General features: G+C 37.9%; 1 protein-coding gene and 1 long non-coding RNA gene across 2 annotated transcripts; one reads left to right on the plus strand and one right to left on the minus strand.

The window, feature by feature from the left end:
- Window positions 1–1,195: 1,195 nt before the first annotated feature.
- LOC127948350 (uncharacterized) lies at window positions 1,196–3,290 on the plus strand. Its single transcript, XR_008152065.1, has 2 exons — window positions 1,196–1,892; window positions 3,083–3,290. It is a non-coding gene; the product is annotated as an uncharacterized LOC127948350 (long non-coding RNA).
- Window positions 3,291–3,336: 46 nt separating this feature from the next.
- Window positions 3,337–5,745, minus strand: LOC127948349 (interferon-induced protein 44-like). The gene is made up of 7 exons (XM_052544771.1): window positions 5,602–5,745; window positions 5,436–5,469; window positions 4,619–4,823; window positions 4,327–4,473; window positions 4,060–4,231; window positions 3,640–3,740; window positions 3,337–3,507 (listed from the first exon to the last, which is right to left on the minus strand). Exons 1-7 carry the CDS (start codon window positions 5,633–5,635, stop codon window positions 3,337–3,339), a joined length of 864 nt encoding a protein of 287 aa, XP_052400731.1. The 5' UTR covers window positions 5,636–5,745.
- Window positions 5,746–17,543: the final 11,798 nt, after the last annotated feature.

Genomic DNA, 17,543 nt, shown 5'->3' on the forward strand with positions numbered 1-17,543 from the left:
GTAAGATGCCCGCATAATGTGAAAACCAAACCAACCATTAAACCAATGTGAAATAAATAATAATTAAAAAAGTAATTTAATAATTTCTTCCAAACAATCATGTTTCTGTTGAATTCATTAAATGGGAGCAAGACAACACACAGATATTCCAAGATCCTGACAAATTTAAATACATGTGTTTGAAATACTATTTTGTATTTTGTATTTAAATACCTTTTGAAACCATCAAATGTATTTTTATTACATTTAATCTTCGTATTTTTTGTATTTTGAAAAAAAAAAAGAAAATACTAAGATTAAATTAATTTAAATGCAAAAAGGTAGCCTAAAAAAAATAGTATTCTGCCCATCCCTGCTTAATAATAATGATAAGAAGAAGAAGAATGTTACAGGCCTACATTAATTGGAAATGCTAAGTCCTCTTAATATTGCCTATTTTCATGTTTTTGACAATATCCCTGGCTATCATTGATGCATGATAAGACACATCGCAGCACAGAGAGGTTATTGTGGGGCCCCACCAGTGCTTGCCCTGTGTGCACGTCCGCTATGCCACTGTGTGGAAATAGTTATGGGTAATAGTTAAATTATGTGGAAATAATGTCAGTACTTTATCTACTGTAAAAAATAAAATAAAATGGTTAGAATTTCCCATGTTTTCCTGCCAGTTGGCACTGAGAGTGACTGACACTTGATGGTCAGAAAAAAAAGTGACTAAATAGTGTAAAAAAAAAGAAAAAAAAAGAAAAGAAATATATATAAAAATATATAAAAATCCCTATTTCCTCTCTTTTCAGTGCACTCCTATTGTCTTAATTTGTAAATGTAATATTTAGCACTTGGCATTAGAAGTTATATTAGTAATAACTGGCATATGAGAAGTTTAATACCACAGAAAAACTAAAATAAAGTTGCTGTATATTAAAAACACAAGATGTCTGAATTTGCATTGTATTTAGATAGCTGAAGCTCATAGATGTTCATTAGTTTCACTCAGGTTAATTAGTTTTTTTTAGCACCCCCTCTGAACTTTTAAGCCCCTCCTTAAAACCAAGCCTCTTGCTTTCTAGTATCTTTCCTTTAAGATGCAGTGAAGAAATTTTGTTTAAAAACATTTAGCAATTGGAGAAATGTTGTTTTTTTTTTTTTTTTTTTTTTTTTTTTGCCAGAACCACTGTCATTTTTTGTGTAACAGACATTCAAGAAAGCCATCTTGTGCCATGTGAAAAGAAAATAATACAACAGACCCCATAAGTTTTGTTCAGGTTGGTGTAGCACTTTATCAATCAATCAATCACCTTTATTTATATAGTGCTTTAAACAAAATACATTGCGTCAAAGCACTGAACAACATTCATTTGGAAAACAGTGTCTCAATAATGCAAAATGATAGTTAAAGGCAGTTCATCATTGAATTCAGTTATGTCATACTTTAAAAGTATTCATTATAATTATAATGTGAAAAATGATTACATAAATTAATACAGTTAATGAAAATACATTTTCAGCTTGGAATCTGCATTAAAAAAATTTTTTTTCTTAATTTCAGACATCCTAACTTGCAGTAGATATTTATTGCTGCTGTTTAGCCACTGTTTGAAAGTGATGTGACATACAGCCAGTATGGTGACCCATGCTCGGAATTCATGCTCTGCATTTAACCCATCCAAAGTGCTCACACTCGCACGCATGCACTAACATGAAGATGAAGGTGGAGAAGGTGAGAAGAGGACTGTACATTTACTCCCCACACCTACAATTCCTGCTAGCCTAAGACTCAAACTCACAACCTTTGAATTGCGAGTCTGACTCTCTAACCATTAGGCCCAGACTTCCCAAGTATTACAGTAGGCTACTAGTTTGTGCCATATATACTTGGGAAATCACAGTCAGTGTTGGGTATAGTTACTTTGGAAAGTAGTTAGTTAAGTTACAACGTTACCATCAATTAAAAGTAATTAGTTACGATACAGCGTTACCTATTCATAAAAGTAACGCGTTAGAGTACTCATGCGTTACCAAAAATTAAAAGCCGTTTGCAGCGGCTCACACATGACAGACACAGCCCCCGGCCCCTTTAAATGCACCTAGAAGTCGTGACTCCCGACAATGAATAACGTCATTCATCCGACTAAATTAACACTGCAGGATAACAATAACAGGAAAGACAGTCAGCAATAGGCTATTCCACATGGCGTTTTATTTATTTATTATCACAGAACATATTATTAATCAAAATTCGCACCTACCCAGCCCGGGTAGCCTAGGCTACTGTATATTATGAGCACCACAAGATAACTCCTGATTTTTCTTTAACTTTACATAATGCAGTTATCAAAGTACAATTATGCTTACTTGTAAACACAACCTTAAACAGGCTTGCAGATTTAAATCCATTTAGAAATGATGAACAACCAGCCAGCCAACGATCTAACAGAAATTAACAGCTGCCTGTCAAACAAAAATGATAACAAACCGAATTAAATCCTTCACTGCCACACAGGCAAATGACAAATCGCTTAATAGGCGAACTAATTATTATTAAAGTGTCACTCACAGTCACAAGCCTAAATTCGCTGTAACACAGTCCTCTTACATTTATACTCTTCAAAGTAGTGATTAAAACGTAGCAGAAGCAGATTTTCGAAACATTTGTCCGACAGTCGATTTCTTTTTCGTTGACAAATTGAAAATGATGTGCGTACTTCCATAAACCAAACGCTGTCCTCTCTGCTATCTTGCCGGGAGTTCGAAAAAAAAAAAAAAACCCACACACACACACACAGGGTCAGGCGCAGGGCACAGACGCATCACAGCCATTGACTTTACGATCACAGAGCTTCGGCTCCGCTGATACATCCGCAGGTGGCACAGTAGACCTAGGCATACTGTCTGACAAAAAGCAGGCTGCAGTCGGGATTTTCCTTTCCTTAAAATAACGGACTACTTTTTAAAAAAAATAACGAAGTTACTGATTACTTACGCACGAAACTAACGCGTTAAGTTACAAATGGAAAAAAGTAATTAGAGTACTCTAACGCGTTACTTTGTAAGGCGTTACCCACAACACTGATCACAGTAGCCACTGGAATAGAGATTCATTCAAAGACAAATTTTGCAATGGTCAAGATTATCTGCTGAAATAAGTTGCACATGCCGGTCAAAGCCAAGGACTACGATACTCATGGCTAAATTCTGAATCCTGAATTTACATTTACATTTAAGCATTTAGCTGGTGCTTTTATCCAAAGCATCTTACATTAGATGCTCATGGTGAGCAAAGCAAAGTTTATTAGAAAAACTACACTGAGAATTGCAGAAATTACTTTATTTTTCTCAGTAGCTATCAATATCCTCCAATCTATCATCAGCAAGCTGAACAATCTGTTCAAGAGCCTTTAGTAACAGAACGTCAATGTCATCATCTGTGTCGATCTCATTGTGGTAGTTCTTCACAGGGAATATGTTTGTCATTGGCACACCTACTTTAGCACTGCACAACTCCATCTGGACAGAAACAGAATGTGAGAATATAAGAAAATCTGAAAAACAGACATGACTATCGATCAGATCAACATAGGCTATTATGTAAAGGTCACAGCAAGTGTCACATGAATGTCTTTGAATGATATCACACACCTTCTCCTTGATTTTGTTGCTAGAGTAAATCTTCTTCAGATCTTTATTGACCAGTGGACATGCTTCATCCACTTTAGTCATGACAACCACTTGAGGAATCCCTACAGGAAGTGTAGAGGCAATGTAAAAGTTAAATATTTTTTCTCAAAATTGAGCATATGTGTGGCAGAGTTTGTTGAAAGGTTTATATGTCTAGGCTATAAATGATCCACATACTGGCCGACAGGCAATGTAAATAATCAAACTTGAGAGTTACTTATTATTTTCTTGCAACTTGTACTGTATGTGATGTTGTCCACTTACACAATAACAAAACATGTCACACAAACCCAACCCACTATCATTATACTGACTACTCTCTCCAATGTTATGTAATGTATGTGAGTTCATGAGTGAAAATCATTTAGGGGGCAGTTTTACCCTTTTCACTGATTCTCTTGCGGATGACCTTCAGCTTGTCAATAAGACGATCATCTGTGTATTGGAATATATCTGCAGGTATAACATAAACCAGGCAGAAACACTGGTCGGAGAGGTTGGGGTTTTGGTTGAATTGTTGATCCTTAAAATTGAGTGGCTTCTCTTCGTTGAACTAAGTTTGGAAATTCAGTAAAATGTGTTAAACATCAGATAAAATTACACACACACAAATCTGTTATTTGATCAATTAATGAATAGGTTTATTACTTTATAGCCGTCCTTCACGTGACCATACACAGCATTGATGATGTCTTCTATTTGAGACCCAGCCAATGCTTTAGGTTCCAAGCCCATGATGTCTTTGAAGACGAAGGGCAATTTTTTTCCCCCACTTCTGATGGTGAATCCTTTGAGCTGCAAATCATGACCAAACATATTTGTGAATATTTTTTCTAGAAATCTTCATATGATTAGCCAAAATGCTTACAACGCCCAAGTTTGGGTCAACATTTCTGGGTCTTTTATAAAAGACATGCACCTATAGGTTGCAAATACCTACATTTTGAGTGAAACTATGACTGTCACCATCAGCTGAATTAACTAGTGCTCTAGAGGAGATCCGTCCCAGAAAGGTGCTATCGAGTGAGTTAATAAAGCTGGACTTTCCTGCTCCAATTTCTCCAGCTACCAGGATCTTGATGTCCTTTACTTCTGGATGACTTGGACAGAAGTTTTCAAGCTTTTTTTTTAGGTTTTCTTTCTGTCTGTTTAAAGAAAACACATTTGTTTTGTTATGTGGTACAATTGAGTCATATTGTCTATGTCTGGAATAGAATATAATACTTTGTTTCCTTTAATGAAATTATGTACCACAAATTTCCCATAAGAATTAACAATACATTTATGAACTTATGTTTACATCATGTCATTTTAGGTAATTAAGACAATATTTAGATCTTATTTGTTTAAATGTTCATATTCTACAATTGTTACAAGCATCGTGTTGGCATATGAAAATTTTACAACTTCACTACATTAAAAATCTATACTTACCTCTTTTTTTTATATTTTACATTTTTTGCTTAAAACTAAATTGGTAAATATTTATTTACTTATAACAAATTGGCTTATGCATCATCATCCTGCACATAACTATATATATATACATTATATCTAAATAATCCACATGAGAACAGTTATTTTCCCCCTCAGGCTATGCACCTGAACAATACATAATACATCTCAGGATTCTACATCTGTAAATAGCTTATTTGCATATTCATAATTCTTATAATAATTAATATTTTTTTATTTTTCTCACCATATGGTATTTGTTTCTTTATAATTATTATTCTTATACAGTATTTGTAACTTACCCCCAGTCAAATTTCCTCCATGGTTTATCCAATTCTTTGGAAAAAAAAAATATGTAGGTCGTATACATATATAGGAGTTAACAACAGTTATAGAGTAGCATGTCTGTCTGAGAATAAATGTGTATAGATATTTAAAAATTAAAAGTGGTAAAAAAGATCCTCTCACCTGGATTTGGTGGTGTTGACTCTGATGATCCCATTTTTCTCTCTTCAATATATTTATATCAACTCTGTCCTTGAGCACATCTGACGTGTCTCAGCAGAAGATACTAAAATCAGACCCACACCAGAACCGTTATATATGTATCCGTTTTAATTTCACTTTCATTTTTGCAAGGCTTATGTAATGTTTGCAGCATAATTCAAGTCCCACCCCACCCCAACATGATCTAGCTCTTTTCAGTTATCCAAGATGTCGATTACACATTGGCATGCATAATATACACTCCCAAATGCACATTGGTGCAGACATTTGTTTTTAATTGCTTTTATGTATCCATTAGGTGCAAATTTATTTATTTTTTGTCTTTGCAACACATTATGTTGCAGCCTTATGCTAACATGCTCTATATCTTTTCCCTCTTCAGTCTACACTCCATACCCCATAACCACAAAGTTAAAACCAAAGCAAATAGAGTTGTCCATATACTCATTGTCTGTTTGCTTTGGGTCTGTTTACTTAAAGTAAACCTTATGCCCAGTTTGAAGTCCTACTTTCCCTGAACAGAATATGTCTGTAATTTGTTGTGTCCAGTCCCTGCTTCTCAAAAAAAAAAAAAAAAAAAACACCACAGCAAAAAGGAAATTCATACAGGTTTGGGGCAATTTGTGATAGGGTTTTTTGAAAGTACAATCCCTGTACGTTAGAATTTTGGATTTGTACTACACAAACATGTTAACTGCAATTTAATCAAAATACTGACTAACAAAAATATTAACACATCATACTAAAGCTGTTGGACATATATATATTAGGGGTGTAACGATACGCGTATTCGTATTGAACCGTTCGGTACGACGCTTTCGGTTCGGTACGCGGTACGCATTATGTATACCGAACGGTTCGTTGGAGTAATTAATTATATTTGAAAAAAAAAAAAGAGAGAGAGAGAGAGAAATATAATGATATGCGTTCAACAAGGTAGCCCAATAACCCAAACAACGTAACAGGCAACGCCCCTGACACTCCCGAAGAAGAAAAAAACACCATCTTATATGTTTATGTTAGGCTACTCAGCAGGCGCTCGCTCACTCAGTACGCGCTGAAGGCTCGTTGCAAAATAGCCAATGCGTTTAACAGACTAGAAATGAGAAGATCCTCCAATAACCAACAGGTATGGTGTTTGGGTGCACTTTGGATTCCCTTTAAGCTATAATGGTGATGGCAAGAGAGTGGTGGATAAAAAAACAACGGTATGTCGCATCTGCAACATGACAGGGTACACCAGCGGGAATAAAAAAAAAAAAAAAAAAAACACCAGCGGGAAAAGACGAAAAAAAGGAGAAACATGCACGCAGCAAACTATCCCTGCAGCATTTAGAAACTATAGCTTACAGGGAATCCAACCCAAACACCAGACCTGTTGGTTATTTTAGGATCTTATATTTCTGGTCTGTTAAAGGCATTCGACATTTTGCAACGAGCCTTCAGCGCGTGCTGAGTGAGCGAGCGCCTTAGGGGCCGTTCACATATCGCTCCTAAAAACGCATGGAAAACGCTAAGCGCGTCTTTCTCCTCCTTTCCAAAGCGCTCGGGCAGAAGCGCTCATGAGGCGTCTGTCTTTGCTAAGCAACAATGACGTGCTCTCTCCATGAGACGCGGAAATTTCAGCGAAGGATAAATGGATTTGCAGCTCTAAAAATCGCTTGCAGTAGCTCTGCTACTAAATTTATTTCAAAATTGCAATCCATATACAACTATGATCAGCTGATCCTTCATCTTGGCTGAGCTCTCAACGTTGTTACGGGAAAGGATGAAGCTGATTGGTTAGTTCTTGTCACATGACCCGCGGTGCGCTTGCGGCATTCTGAAAAGTTGAGATGTTTTTACATTTTGCTGTATCGAACCGAACCGAACCGAACCGTGACATCAGTGTATCGTATCGAACCGAACCGTGAATTTTGTGAACCGTTACACCCCTAATATATATATATATATATATATATATATATATATATATATATATATATATATATATATATACCACAAAAGCTGCATTTAGCAGAATCAGAAACACATAACACTCGACAACTACACAAGATGAGATTACATTTCCTTTAAACAGAAGCTGTTCACCACAAGTTTACAAGATGAGGCTGCATTTACTGTAAATTGAAACTGAAAGAGATTTGGATGTGACATATTCCTATATCCCATGTAGTTCGTTAAAATCCAGAGGGGCTCACAAAATAAATAAAAAATAACATTGACCTTTATGGAGCCAAAAGAGTCTCAATAAAGATAAATGCACACTCTTCATTCACATATGCACACATAGGATTCATACATGCACACACATGATTCATAAATACACACACATGATACACAAATGCGCACAAAATTTACAAATGCACACACAAAATTTTAAAAGCACAGAAGATTCACAAATGCATACAAAATTCAAAAATGCACACAAATTCAGAAATACACACACAATTCAGAAATGCAAACAACATTTACAAATGCACTCAAGATTCACAAATGCACAGGACAAGATTCAGAAATGTATTTCTGATGCACACACATATATCTTGATTTACAAACTGCTTGCGGTCTGTGAACTTCACTGCATTCGTGTGTGAATTTTGAGACTCCCCTGACTTGACTCGACACACAAATGCCTTTTTTTAAACAGGGAATGATCTGCAACCAATCAGATATCTCCCTTGTTTTAGCCAATCACAAGAATGCACCCCACGTGGGGGATTGTTTACTTATGAGCCAATCAGCGAACGACTCACTTTCCTCAGCGAACAACTCACTTTCCACACGAAGCGAACGACTCACTTTCCTCAGCAAACGATTCACTTTCCTCGCGCAGCGAACGACTCACTTTCCTCAGCGAACGATTCACTTTCCTCGCGCAGCGAAAAACTCACTTTCCTCACGCAGCCGGCGACCCACTTTGCGCAGCAGGAGACTCACTTTCCGAGAGTCACTTTCCTCTCGCAGCGAACGACTCACTTTCCTCATCGAAAGATTCACTTTCCTCACGAGTCACGCAGCGAACGACTCATTTTCCTCAGCGAACGATTCACTTTCCTCACGCAGCCGGCGACTCACTTTGCGCAGCCGGAGAGTCACTTTCCTCTCGCAGCGAACGACTCACTTTCCTCATCGAACGATTCACTTTCCTCACGAGTCACGCAGCGAACGACTCACTTTCATAAGCGAACGATTCACTTTCCTCACGAGTCACGCAGCGAACGACTCACTTTCCTAAAGGCTGGTTCACACGGCAGGATAATTGGGCCGATTTTAGCCCCGATTCAGCCCTTCCGACAATCTTAGGATGCTCCGATTATCGTAAAATAATCTGATCAAATATTCCTGCCGTGTGTGGTGTGTTAAGACTAATCTCCTCTGCTCGGAAGAATGTCGGGACCGCTCCGATCTCAAATCGGGGATATCCAACATGTTGGATTTATTTTGCCCGATTTCTTCTCGTGTGTGGTGTCCCCCGAGGACAAACAATCATGCAGCCTGTGGACTGTGGCGTGTAGCCAATCAGAACGCGAGGTGACGAGGCAGTGATAGTACCGGGAAACAAAATCAAAACAGCCGGCGTATATAATATAACAAATACAAATAAAGTCGATGGGCATAACTACATCCACAACTGCAGTCCACCAGAGTACATGGAAACTAATATATGAACGTTTATTTCAACGGTTATTAATCTGTGTAGTACGTAACAACATTTCTATGAGATAAAACAACAACTTATCTCCATATCATGATATAGCAAGTATAGTCCATGCTCGCGTCGTCTCCACCTCTTTGACCATCGCCTTTTCTTATTTTTCTTATGTTTTTTTTCCCGTTAAAAACAAAGCACAAACTATGGCCACTGCATCCTCTTCGTCCGCCATGATTGTTTACTCTAAAGTCACGTTTGATCTCGAGGGATTTTGCGAGATTTCCCGTCTGACCTGGGAATGCTCGGGAGTCAAATCGGTTCGTGTGTGATGTGTTGATATTGCCGTGTGGCTGCACACCACACACGGAGCGACCAAAACTGTTAGACCCGTGATTTTTTATCGCCGTGTGTGGGGTCTCTCAGGTTTGGAAAATCTGCCGACAATTTTAAAATCATCCCGTGTGAACCAGGCCTAAGTGAACGATTCACTTTCCTCATGCAGCCAGCGACTCACTTTGCGCAGCCGGAGAGTCACTTTCCTCTTGCAGTGGACCACTGACTCTCTCTTCATGTAGGGACCGAATTATTATAATTAAAGTGACTTCTATATTGCATCCAAAAGAATATTTAGATATATTTAAATATTCAAAACGGTGTAATTTTTTGTCTTTCATTAAAATATTTAAATAAAATTAAATAATTTCCTATTGCAAATTTATGAATCCATGGTTAACTTTTTTCTGCAGTCACTGGGCTATATGTATTGAGACATTTATAAATTTATATAAAAATGATAAAAAAGTAAACCTGAATTGTAATCTAAACATCTGTATTTTCATACAATTTCATATTGGCTTTAATATGCAACACCACAGGCATATCATGCTGTGTGAAAGCATTCATGTGATTGGCTCATAATAGGCTAGTGACAAATGGTCAAAAAGTGCTTTAGTTTTTGAGATACCCCTACCGGAGGTAGAACTAAACCCAACAATGTTTTTCCTCATCTCTAAGGTCTCCCATATATGAAATGGATTCTTGGCTAAAAATATTTTACTGCAAAGATTGTTAAATTAACAGATATTGTTATACACCACAAAACCAATAAAGGACTAAAATATAGCCTGTCCGTATGGGAGTTAAGGCATATAAACTAATGCAGATCAATCACACAAGCTCTGAGAGCTTTGAAACTTGACATGTTTGTAGTCAGGAAGTTGATTTAACTACTAGAAAAGACTGGATGTGAATATCTTGATGTATGGAATAAATAGACACATGTAAACACATATCTAAAATAAGCGGACAAATTTAATATCTATGCAGAATGTTTTCATTTACTTTGTGCTTGCTTTGCCTGGCATTATCACAGAAACACATATGATGGCTTGATGGAAAGGTGGGGTTGTGCTGAATCTAGCAATACCAAATATGTAAATATATAATAAAAGAGAAGTGTTCTGTCAATCAATGTATGAGGTGTCCAAAATGAAAGAACGCTGGACAAAATAGCCTCAAGTCCAAATCACATTATCAGTGGTGAGAAGAATGTTGAATTCATGGTTACTGCAAAGTAACTTACATTAGGTAAGTGCTGATCTATATATATGATACATTTAATAATGATACATTTCATAATGCACAGTATACTATACAATTCATATGAACCACAGATCCAATTGAATCAGGTTAACATTGGAATGGAACACCTTTATTAAAATATCGTCACTGACGGGCAGAATCCTCGCATGTCCAAATTTTGTCTATTTCATATTTTTTCACAATTCAATGCTATTGGTCAAACCCCACGTGGTAAACAATCTAAAGTGTTGAAAATAGATTGAGAGCAAATCTCTTAACTCCATTGGACACTTCAACTGTCTGAGAATCCTCGTAACGCCACCTCTTCTTCACTCCACGGCATTTTATGTTCTCAGGATTTAAAGTCGCAACGATTGAGAAATCCTCGTCGAGCAACACATAAAGCAAGCCTTAACTCTGATTTTATCTATTTTAAACTATGATATCAGTTATTGATGTATTTTAAATGTCTACTTATTACTAGGCAAGGCAAGGCAAGTTTATTTATATAGCACATTTCATACACAATGGTAATTCAAAGTGCTTTACATAAAATAAAGTAAAATAATCATGAAGAAAAATAATAATAATAAACACAAGCAATTTTAAAACTTTTAAAATTATGAAAAAAACTACTTAACTAAAATGAATTTAAAAACAGTTAGAAAATGATTTTACATAAAAAACTGTGAAAATATAGTGCAATCAGTTCGGACATTGCACAGTGCTCATTCAATAAATGCACAGCTAAACAGATGGGTTTTGAGTCTCGATTTAAATGTGACTAGTGTTTTAGCACATCTGATCTCTTCTGGAAGCTGATTCCAACTGCGGGCGGCATAGTAACTAAAGACGGACTCCCCTTGTTTTGTGTGAACCCTTGGTATTTCTAACTGACTCGATCCTAGTGATCTGAGTGCTCTGTTAGGTTTATATTCAGTGAGCATATCTGCAATATATTTCGGTCCTAGGTCATTTAGTGACTTATATACGAGTAAAAGTACTTTAAAATCAATCCTATATTTAACTGGAAGCCAGTGTAAGGACCTGAGGACTGGTGTAATATGCTCAGATTTTCTGGTTCTAGTCAGAATCCTGGCAGCAGCGTTCTGCATGAGCTGCAGCTGTCTAATGGTCTTTTTGGGAAGGCCGGTGAGGAGCCCATTACAATAGTCCACCCTGCTGGTGATAAAGGCATGAACAAGTTTCTCCATGTCTTGGCTGGAAACAAAACCTCTAATTCTTGCAAAGTTTTTGAGATGATATGCTGATTTAGCTACTGCTTTGACATGACTACTGAAACTCAGACCGGTCTCCAGAATCACAACAAGATTCCTGACATGATTTTTAGTTGTTTGACCCCTAGAGTCAAGGTATGCATTCACCTTGAACACTTCATGTTTGTTTCCAAATGCAATGACTTCAGTTTTTTCCTTGTTTAGCTGAAGAAACTATAAATTTTATCAATGCATTGGCAGAGGGAGTCAATAGGCGGATCTTTTGTGACGTCATTGTTTATGTTTGTAGCGTTGCATCATGGGAATCGTGTGGCAGGAAACCCCGCTAGATACCTGTAATTTGATTGTTTTGCATGTTTGGAGGAGGATTTAGAGAAGAGGATGGTTCACTTTTGCTATGTGGTCGATTGTACGGTTAGTTGGGGGCCTCATAAAAAGTTTTCGCTTTCTGATTCAGGTGTCCCAAACCGCAATCCACAGCACCCAGACTATGTTCCTCACATCATTCTGTAGCTGTGCTTTGCTGCAAGCCTCACTAGTACATGCAACATTTGTAAGTCCTATCCTGACAGCTGCTTCTACTTTAAACATTAAAGCTGCTACATGACTGCATGTTTCTCCAAGACTGGATTTGAAAGAAGGAGAAATGTGTAAGCTGTGATATACAATTTTTCACCATTAGTACAGACGCCATTGAAAGTCTCACACTGAAAACAATTGAATTGGTACAACAGTCACTACATTTTCAGTAAATAAATAAGTAAATAAGAACACTGATCAATGAAGACTTACCCGGCTTTGCAGTCGCAGTGAGCAGTGATTATTTCGGCGTTCTCTTTGGCGATCACCCACGGGAGATGCAAATCATGCTGTGACTGCTTGGCCAGGTCTAATCTCTGCTTTTAGCACAATCACTGCTTTCTGTTTGACAGAAAAGATTGGCCCAACTTTTCGAGAAACAAAATAATCATAGGCCTTCAGACTTTTGAAAGCCTTTAATCTTTCATGAGTGAAGGGTCCAGGGGTTTCTATTAAATGAGAATAAATGTCTCCCCGGCAGATTGGTGGCCAAGACACGGACGAGTTGGACCAACGTTTTTTGTCATCCCAGATCTCATATGGGCTTTGAATAGCTTCGATTTTGTCACCAATACAAATTTTGAGCTTCTCTTCAAACCTCCTCCGGTCTTCAGATGTTAAAGTGCTTATATATTGAGGATTTTGCCCGCTAAAGGCCCGTTCACATCAAGCACGATAACTATAAAGATAACGATAAAGATATAGTTCTAAAAATCGTTCTCAATATTAAAGAATAGCAGAGTCCTCACCATAACTATATCGTTGGAATCACTTTCAGAACGATTTTTTTCCCCCTGATTAATGATAAAACATTGCCAACCAATCAGAATCAATCCTGCTGTAATGAGCTCGAGAATTTAAAGCAGCAGACGTGCCGCGTCCGCTTAAAATACACAGACAATATCGTTCGCTGGTGTGGACGCTAATATCATTATCTTTATAGTTATCTTTATAGTTATCGTGCTTGGTGTGAACGGGCCTTAACTCACTTGAAAGTGCTCGTTGCGTCTTTACAGCCCGCCATACTGTTTGTTTTGTTGCCACACAACCACTCCTCCTATTGGGCTGTAGTAATTTGGAGATAAGGCTAGGTAAATCTGGGTATCATCAGCATAGCTGTGATAGGCAATTTGGTTCTTTCTGATTATTTGACTTAGTGGAAGCATATACAGGCTAAACAAGAGCGGTGCCAGAATTGACCCTTGTGGCACTCCACATGTCATGGACGTCCACTTAGACTTATGCTCTCCTAGACTCACATAATAGCCTCTCCCTTCTAAGTATGACCTGAACCATTTGAGTACCATCCCAGAAAGCCCAACCCAGTTTTCCAGTCTCTGTAGAAGTATGTTATGATCGATAGTACTAGGGTTATTACTAGGCTTATTATACATGTGCATTGAAGTTTTAAAATGTATCTAATTTCTAATTCTACTTGTATTGAATTAAATGTTTTGGATACCAGCATTAAATTATTGTTTTTATTATTATTTTACTGACTCAAAGTTGGCACTGTGCATGTAAAATGCCCCAAGTAGGCTAACAGGTTTTATTTATGGGAGAAAAAAGGTCTGTCTACTGGCGCCAAGTAAGCCTATCTTTGCATAACTCTGTTTTTTTTTTTTTTTCATTTCTTACAATAACAAATGAAAATCGTTAGGTTAGATACATTTGAGTAGGCTTGTTTTGTTAAGAATCCATAGCTGTAATGCTTCGGTAATGCTCCACACAGCTGTAATGCTCCACACAGCTCACGCTGAAAAGCGACGCAGTGCCTTACTCGGACACTGGCCCCATTCTCTCTTGCACGGCTGCTTCGCTAGCATCATCGGATGCCTATCAGAATCCGGGAGTTAAGACCGCAGTTTGAGCCAGTGGCTTGAATTGATATGGCTCAGGCCCTGGCCCTGTGTCCTCAGACACCTCGACATCCTCCACTTCAGGTGAAGGTGGGGGAGAAAAGTCCTCTACTTCAAATGAACGCTCTGTTGCAAAACTACTTGCGTCACTAGAGTCACTCTCCATTTTAGCGACTCTAACAGCAGCTGTCAATTAATCTGTCACTGAGGGTCTCAGGTTCACGCCCCACCGGCTCAGCCCTGCCCTTGGTTTGTCCCCTCTATCTCCGCTGTGCTCTGCCCACTTTTCAGCATTTTTCAAATATTGCCAGTGGGTGGAGTCAGGCTCTGACCAGGGGTTTAGTTACCCCTTAAAGCCTTATCTCTTGTCAAAAGTCTCGACACGACCGCAGACTTTGATGAACTCTGCTGGCAGCAGCGACGTCTGTGTCTGTATCATTCTTATCAATGAGTGCAAAACCTCATATCTCCCCGCTCCCAAGTCATAAAAATCTCGTATCTCAGATTAAACATGATTTTGTCCCACCCTCTTTGTTTTTTGATGATGGAAGCATAAAGAAGATAACAGCAGCTGCCAAGTGTAAAAGAACCATCAACATATATCATTGATGGCATGGATCTTCTTCAAATGCTCAATGATTCAGCCTTTCAAACGTTCAATGACCTGGGTGAGTGTGTCTGGAAAAAGATTGCAACTTTAATGGGAAAGGAAGGTAACAGCTGTGTCGTTATAGTTTTTGATAGATATGACGACCAACACTCAATCAAAGATCTTGAAAGACAAACAAGAGGCACCAAGATGGGCATCCTAGCACCAACCTGGATGAGCTGAGGTACACACTAGCATCTACCACAGATATGTCAGCAGCAAATCTACCCCCAACAGAAGATGGCTTCCAGCAACATGTGCTGAGAGCCGTGTACCAAACAGCAGTGTGGCATCACAGCCACCTGGCCAAAACTCTTCTCTGGAACCCAGTTGGTAGAGGATGGAGGCTCAGAGAAGGTGGCTGCATTTAATCTGTGATGTTCCAGAAGGCACCAGCACCTAAAGGAGTTAGAGACCTCACCCACATCTACTGTACAGACGGAAACTGTGCCGATGCCACCAAATGCCAGTGTCTTTCTGTGGGCTTGACCTGCACAGGGTTTTGCTCTTGCCCTGACTGTCCAAATATGACCCACTTTGTCACTGATGACAATGTGGATGAGTGGTGTGTTGCAGTTATAACATCATGGGGGGTTGACCCCAAAATGTTTCAAGAGGGTCTGGCTGCAGGCTTGTACTTGCACTCTCAGACTTGCACACTCAGACATTTGCACTTCCGCTAGTGACATCACTTGCAGTCTTTATTTTTTATTTTGTTTATTTTTTTTATTACTTTTCGTTTGAATTTCCCAACATTTTATAAAGCCAGGTGGTGAAGACAAGAAAAAAGAAACTAAATTAAAATGTCACTTGAAATTGCTACTTGAACTCTCCGCTACCTGTGACGTCACTAGTAATCAACACAAATCGTGCATGTTGCCAATGGAGACAAGACGCTGTGGTGGTGATTAAATTATTAAAACTAATTTAGTACTATAACGTACAGGGTCCTGCAAGAAAAAGACAAGATCGGCAAATCCATGGCCAGAACACCAGAATATGAACATTTGCACAAAGTCTCTAGCTAAGCGTAGAAAAAAAAACACTTAACATGGCTTAATATATTAAGATGCTATTAAAATATCAAATTAAATGTACAGTTCATTAATATAAGGAATATGTATATAGTATTTTCCTCACATACCGCAAAATGTGGCATAATAGACATAGATGAGAAAGGCCAAACTCATGCTTCTCTACTTTATTAAAATACACAACTAATATGTACAGGCAAGCATGTGAGCCCAGAATAAACGCAACATGCAAAGTTTCACATTAAGCATTTTTCCATATAGAATAAACTGTCTACAACTTGTTTATATCACTGTCTTTGTCCATTAACCTACATTATGTGTTTTATTTATAATGATTTTCTATTGGAGGAAAACGTTTAATGCACAATTTAACGCACTGCGTTCTGTATTCGTCTTCTTGCCTGTACGGAGCTGATCCTTTTAAAATCACTTAATGCATAATGCCCGTTCATATTCGCTGGTCTGTATATACTTTGAGTCAACAACAAGACATATAGCCTAGGCCTACTAAATTGTCTTTATCATCTTAGTCTGTTATTAGGCCACATTAAGTGTTATGTTGTATGGGAGGACAAAGTTTGCACATTGTGTTCATAGCCATCTGCATGCCTTGTAGTACATTGAATAATAACTATATATCAAATTTGGTCTTTTAATTGAACTTAATGTGTCTGAATACATTATGCCACATTAAGTGTTAGTTTTTTTCTACAGGAGGAAAACGCTTAACGAAAGACTTTGTGCATTGTGTTCATATTCTGCTGTTCTGTGGCCAAGGTCTGTGCTTGTCTTTTTCTTGCAGGACCCTGTATGTTATAGTACTAAATTAGTTTTAATCATTTAATCACAACCACAGCGTCTTGTCTCCACTGGCAACATGCAAGATTTGTGTTGATTGCAAGTGAAGTCACAGGTACCAGAGTGCAAGTAGCGATTGCAATTGACATTGTAATTTAGGTTATTTTTTCTTGTCTTCGCCACATGGCAACTGTTATAAAATGTTGGGAAATTCAAACAAAAAGTTATCAATAAATAGAACAAAATAAAAAATATAGACTGCAAGTGACGTCGCTAGCAGAAGCAGTGTCTGAGAGTGCAAGTGCAAGTCTGCAGCCAGACCCTTCTCCAATGGTTACCAAAAGCAGTTGATGTTCCAAATGGTTGCTGCTAGAAAATAAACTAAACAGCCTGAGAAGACAGGGCTCATTTCCCCAAAAAGTGTTTGTTTCTTTAGTTAGATTGCCATTTGTTTTATTTAAGACAGTAATTTAAGTTGTATTGTGTGAAGTTAAGTTATAGTTTTATCAA

The sequence above is a fragment of the Carassius gibelio genome, chromosome B1, assembly GCF_023724105.1.
Source record: "Carassius gibelio isolate Cgi1373 ecotype wild population from Czech Republic chromosome B1, carGib1.2-hapl.c, whole genome shotgun sequence".
NCBI lineage: Eukaryota > Metazoa > Chordata > Actinopteri > Cypriniformes > Cyprinidae > Carassius > Carassius gibelio.

Bases quoted from the DNA above. Each gene is read 5' to 3' on its own strand.
- LOC127948349 (XM_052544771.1), bottom strand. From the start codon at position 5,635: ATGGGATCATCAGAGTCAACACCACCAAATCCAG. The intron at 4,824-5,435 runs GTAAGTTACAAA...TTCTTTAAACAG, and splicing joins TGGAGGAAATTTGACTGGGG to ACAGAAAGAAAACCTAAAAA. The intron at 3,508-3,639 runs GTGTGTGATATC...GTTTCTGTCCAG, and splicing joins GCAACAAAATCAAGGAGAAG to ATGGAGTTGTGCAGTGCTAA.